Source organism: Stegastes partitus, unplaced genomic scaffold (assembly GCF_000690725.1).
Source record: "Stegastes partitus isolate 25-593 unplaced genomic scaffold, Stegastes_partitus-1.0.2 Scaffold2332, whole genome shotgun sequence".
Lineage (NCBI taxonomy): Eukaryota > Metazoa > Chordata > Actinopteri > Pomacentridae > Stegastes > Stegastes partitus.
The window spans coordinates 1-5586 of NW_007580063.1; the positions used below are offsets into that span (position 1 = coordinate 1).

General features: G+C 48.0%; 1 protein-coding gene and 1 pseudogene across 3 annotated transcripts in view; both read right to left on the minus strand.

Moving 5' to 3' along the window:
- Positions 1–328: 328 nt before the first annotated feature.
- LOC103374713 (minor histocompatibility antigen H13 pseudogene) lies at positions 329–883 on the minus strand (annotated as a pseudogene).
- A 659-nt stretch (positions 884–1542) lies between these two features.
- The window catches only part of LOC103374709 (deoxyribonuclease-1-like), a 13223-nt gene continuing 9179 nt past the window's right edge, over positions 1543–5586 (minus strand). For all 3 annotated transcript variants that reach the window (XM_008304838.1, XM_008304839.1, XM_008304837.1), the window contains 6 exons: positions 4291–4377; positions 3132–3229; positions 2915–3027; positions 2292–2449; positions 2103–2199; positions 1543–2011 (listed from right to left, as the gene is read on the minus strand). In XM_008304838.1, the coding sequence (XP_008303060.1) occupies positions 1898–2011; positions 2103–2199; positions 2292–2449; positions 2915–3027; positions 3132–3229; positions 4291–4377 (667 nt within the window). In that variant the 3' untranslated portion in view covers positions 1543–1897. The remainder of the gene's footprint in view (positions 2012–2102; positions 2200–2291; positions 2450–2914; positions 3028–3131; positions 3230–4290; positions 4378–5586) is intronic.

A 5586-nucleotide genomic window follows, 5' to 3' on the forward strand; every position in this document is an offset into this window, starting at 1 on the left:
CCCCCCTCCGGGCCTCGTGCTCCGTCCAGGTGAGCCGCGGGTCTCCAGGTGAACGAACCGGACCGATGGTTCCGGTTATCTCTGAGCAACAAGTGTAGTTTTCCGGCAAAACGTCGCGAAGCGGCACCGGACCGCCGGTGGGTTCGGATTAGGGACCGTTTTAACGGTTCTAATTTGACACGTTGAGCCCGATTTGATCCGAACTAAGCATCTGTCTCGGAACCAGGTCCTGACCGCCGTTAGTTAGCTAGCAGCTAGCTAACCTAGCTAGCCGGAGCGGGTTAACGGCTGCCCGGTTCCGGGCTCGGTCTGCGGCCCCGGAGCCTACCTTGGACTTGGAGCAGCTGACGGACCGCAGGGCTCCGAAGAAGATGGGCAGCAGCGCCATGAGCACCAGGCTGCCGTACGCCAGCGCGGTGCCCTCCGGGGTGGCCACGAACTTAGCGGTGGCGTTCAGCGCCTCGGTGCCGTTCGAGTCGGTGGCGTTCAGGGCGTCCAGGACGGCCGAGGCGGCGGCGTCCGGGGCCGAGGCCGGGACCTGCTCAGCCTCAGACATGGCGGTTCAGAGAGCGGCTTCAGGGGCTGCAGACGGAGCGGCGGGCGGAGGAGGAGGCTGCGGCTGCGGGGCTCATTCATCCACCGGAGCCGTAAGGCCACGTTCACTTAGCGGCACAGAGGGGCGCGGACAGAGCGCTCACTCCGCCGCTGCTCCGGAGACCCGCAGGTGGACTGAAGGGAGACTACCGGACCGAGTCCAGGCTCCGATCACAGCTGGACACCGGAAGGTAAAAGTCCGTGTAGTCCAGCCAGATCCCAACACATCAGGGTTTTATTGGCGGCCAGCCTCTGGACTGGTTCTGACGGTGGTTTCCAGTCCGTCTGTGTATCTGGTCATCATTTCAAGTCTACCTGCGTCTCTTTGGGCTCGTTTCAGTCTCGTTGGGGCCATTTTAAGCCTTTCTCGTCACGTTGTGCTCATTTCGCTGCTTTTTGTGGTGATTTTGTGTCTTTGCAGCAGTTTGTTGTTTGTTTGTCATCATCAGGAGGAACGTCCATCAGAGTGAAACATCTCATCATCATAGAAGATCTCTGCGGGGAGGAAGTAACGCTCTCCTTCGTTGGTGGAACAAGTTGTTCCGGCAGAGCGGAGCTGCAGCGCCGCCAGCGCCTCAGGTGGACCGAAGAACTGCAGCCTTCAGAAACAGACGTTCAGACGTGTTGTTTTACTGCATGCAGGTTTTTTCTGTTGGTTTTGTGGGTTTCTTTGTGTTACTTTGTCATTTTGTGTCTTTGTGATGTGATTCGCTGCCCCTCGGAGCCCCTGGCCCTTTAGACCTGTATACTTCTGGTCCTGTCAAGATTGTTTTGTGTGTTTTTGCATCTGTGCATTCTGTCCTGAAATAAGTGTTTATGTTGTAAAAGAAAGAGAAAAAAAATCAGCCTCAAATGAAAAGATTTTATTCCTTTAAATTCCAACATTAAAAACTTTACTGAACATTATAAAAACACACAAACAATCAAACTTCTTGTCATTTTCTGGACATTTACAGCAGCTCCTGTACAGACTGAAGCTGCAAACACACACAGGAAGTAGAAACAGAGAAACAGGAAACAGGAAAGTAGAGCTGATAACCAGTCCACATGTAGAGGCAGCGCCAGCCGCGGGTCTGCGGTTCTACTGACGCTGCTCAATGGCACTTTATCACTGCTCAGCTCATGTGGCTGGATAATACGAACTCACAGGTTCAGTTCTGGGTTTCTTTGGCAAAAACCTGCTGAGTTTAAAGTTACTTAAAGCTCTAAATTCTTGTATCTGACATCCTTTAATATAAGAAACATCAGTTAAAGACACCTGAGATCAGAGAGAACCAACGGGAGAACCAACAGCAGAACCTCCTCACAGGACGATCCAGGAGAACAGGAGCAGCAGGAGGGGCGTGGCCTGGAGCAGGAAGGGGGCGGAGCTCTTCAGTCTCACCTCGATGGGAAAATGATCACTCACCTCGAGAACCTGCAGACAAAGAGTTCACACCGATCAGAACCGCAGTTTGAGCCGACAGCATCGGACCACGAACAGAACAGAACCTCAGACCTCGACTCACCCTGGTCTTGGACAGTTTGAACTCTTTGGCAAAGTTGAAGACTTTTGCAGAGAACGGTGTGATGGCCTTCAGGAAGGGTTCTCCGTGTACCACGATCCTGATGCACACAGACAGAACCAGCCGTTACAGCGCCACCTGCTGCCAACAAGCATGACAACATCTAAACACCACGTAAACACATCGTCACACCTGTCGTATGCACAGTTTGTGGCATCCGTCACCGTCGTGTCGACTTTGTCTCCGATCAACCAGGAGAAGTTTGAGTTCTTGTAAAGTCGGATGTTCTTCCGGTCCTTTCTGGTGACGTAGGCGCAGCTGGCGTGGAAATCTCCGAGGAACATCACGTTCTACCAACAGAAGAGCGTAGAACAGGAGCTCAGAAACACGTTGATCTGAAAACAACATCCAAACTGGAGGTTCCAAACAGAAGCAGCCTGATGCTGGAACTCTGCACCGGTCACTCAGAACCGAGGCGGAGCTTCCTCCAGAACCAAAAACGTCCAGTTCTTCCACTGAAGCACAGAAGATATGTAGGTCTGAGCCATCCTGGGTAGAGAAGAACAGTGGAACTGACCATGTCTGAGCCACAGGTTCTTGTGAGGTTCTGGTTCCTTAAGTTCTAGAAGACACCTGGTAGCCATCTAAAACACTCTGACCTGCTGCTAACACCCGACTAGCACACACCAGAACGTACGACGCCGATCCTGTGTTCTGGTTAGAAACAGCTGAAGGTGTTTCGATGGTTCTACAACGTGTGACTCTAGATTCCAAGCAGCTGGTTCTGCTCTAACCATGAGGTCCTGGTTCCTCACCTTGTTGTTCCACTTCTTGCTGACTTCCTGGAAGACGTCGTAGAGCCGGTCGATCTCGTGGACTGCATTACTGGGCTCAGTGTGGAGCGGAACCAGAACAAACTGCTTGATCGCTGCAGGACACAAAACAAGAACAGAAAAGAGAAAGAAGGAGGCCAAGTTTGAAACTCAGCCAGCTCAGTTAGACAGAATTCTGTCATGTTCTGTGTCCACTGACCGGTTCTGTTGCTTTGGAACTGAACCACAAACGGCTCTCTGACGAAGGACTGTTTGCTGGAGTACTGGTACTGACCCGTCAGGTTCACCGTCTCGGTTCTGTTCGGACAGAAGCAACAGACTGATGTTGGTCAAAGCAGGTTTTAGAGAACCTGAACAGAACCACACTGAGACACCTGGAGGATGTAGAACTGATCCGACTGCAGAAAGTTCATCACAGCTCGTAGAACGTGTCGGTCTGTCTGAACAAGAACCTCAAATATTTAACATGTTCTGATGAAAGGAACCCAGGAATGGTTCCGATTCTTACATTAGACTCTGTTGATTAAAAATGACTAAACAAATATCAGGTTCTGTTATCAAAGTGGAACCAGGTGGGTCCACAGAGAACTATCTAGGACATGGTTTCTTAAAGAACCTATTTTTGCTGAACTTCTTTTGAAGCCATGAATGAAGCCTAAAGGAACCAGTTCTGGATAAACACCTTTAGGGGTTCTCTAAAGAATCGTTTGTAGAAATGGTTTTTTAAGGAACATATTCCTGCTAACGTTCTACTGGATTTATGAGTAAACATTAGAACATGCTGGTAGCAGGTTAGAACCAGTAAGAACTGGAGCCGATTTCAATTTTGGTCACTGTTGGACAAAAGAGTTTCATGGAAGCAAAGAGGACGAATCAGACTCGAGTCTGTGGACGAACAACAACACTATCATTATTATTATTATTATTATTACATTAAGCATATTTATGTTGAGCTTTCACTGCCACACTGTGATTTCTGAGCATGTACATTTAACAGTCGGTTTATTTGTGCTCAGATGCTTGAATCCTTCACATACAAGCTGTTGTGACAGACCGACGCCTCCAGGAGGCTGCAGGCCTTCACCTCAGGGTTTAAACTTGTCAAGCCGTGACACTAACAGGGACTTGACTTGAGCCAAAAATGGACATTTTAAAAGTCGCTCAGGTGAATGTGGAGCAGGACTCACCTGGATGCAAACAGCAGTCGCTACTTAACCTTTACTACTTTTTAAAGTCATGACTGAAGCGTGTTGCTGCCGCGTCGACTCGCTGCTTCAACAATCATTAAAGGTCAAAATTTTATCTCATCAGATCTCCTCCCACAGGAAGTTGTCCAGGCGTGTCCAGGTGAGTCTCACCTGTAGATGAAGACGTACTGCTGCATGTCGGCAGGTGACCTTCCCATACTCTGACTGGACACCGACTTGTAGGTGAAGTCGTCATACCTCAAACAACAGATGGAAAGAATCTGGTGAAGACAGCAGTCAGTGCACCAACAGAACACGAGCTGAACAGAACCGACCACAACCAGAACCACAAGGAACCATGATTATGGGTGATTTGTGTTAAATGATCCAGTCGGACTGCTGGTGACAATCAGGTGATCAGCTGATAACTCGCCTCAGAACAGGTTTACCTGGAAGTCTGGTCCAAACGGACCTCAGCTGGTTCTGCTGCAGTTGGTCAAACTCACATTTAAGGTACATTCTCTTTGTGTCTTATACTTTAAAGTAAACACACCAACATTTATCGTGAACAATGATTGAATTAGATGATTTATTTCCCCCAAAAATCCCCGTTTTGTGTGAATGTGTTCGTGGACGAACTCCCGGCTTCATGAAGGATTAAATTTACTCAAAATACTGACTGAAGACTAACTGATAGCAAAACCTTCTGGCTACGACACTGAAGCTAACGTTAGCATATCTAGTAAAACTTTACTTTAGTTCTCCTGTTCAGCATTTAAAGGCACTAAATATAAAGTACATCTGTGTAAAAGTACATTCTGATGTGATTTGAACTGCTGACAGTTTACTGTGCCTTTAAAAGCTACATAACATGCTAACAACACTGAAGCTAAAGTAGCCTAGCTGTCAGATCTGCCCAGTGGTGGAAAGTACATCATCTTTTACTTAGGTACACGATGGAGGTACTTTTACTGTACTTGTGTATTTTTATCTGTAATTGTAGGTAACTAGAGCTTTATACTGCATTAGCATCCAGCTGCTAATGATGCTAGTTACACTGAAGGTAAAGCGCTTATGCTCAGTCACGCTAATGCTACATGCTTCAGTAGAAGGCAACTAAACTTATTTATTGGTTCTTGAAGACTAGAACCCGGCTGTGAGGGATGACTGGAGGTTCTAATGAAACGGACCACTGCGTCATAAGAACCGGATCATAGGTCCATACGCTGTTGATCAGCTCCGAACAGTCCTGAGCTCGATTAAAGGGAACCCGGGGCGAGTTGGGCTGCAGTCACTTTAATCACCATAAATCATGTGAGCAGGGCTTCGATTCCATTAAAGTCTGTTCACAACATCAATCGTCTTTATTATTTAACCTCCTCACATGAATTCACAACACGTCTTATTTCTCTGCTGAAAGCACTTTGGCTCAAAAGATGTTGCTTCAAATGTGTTGTTTAAATAACC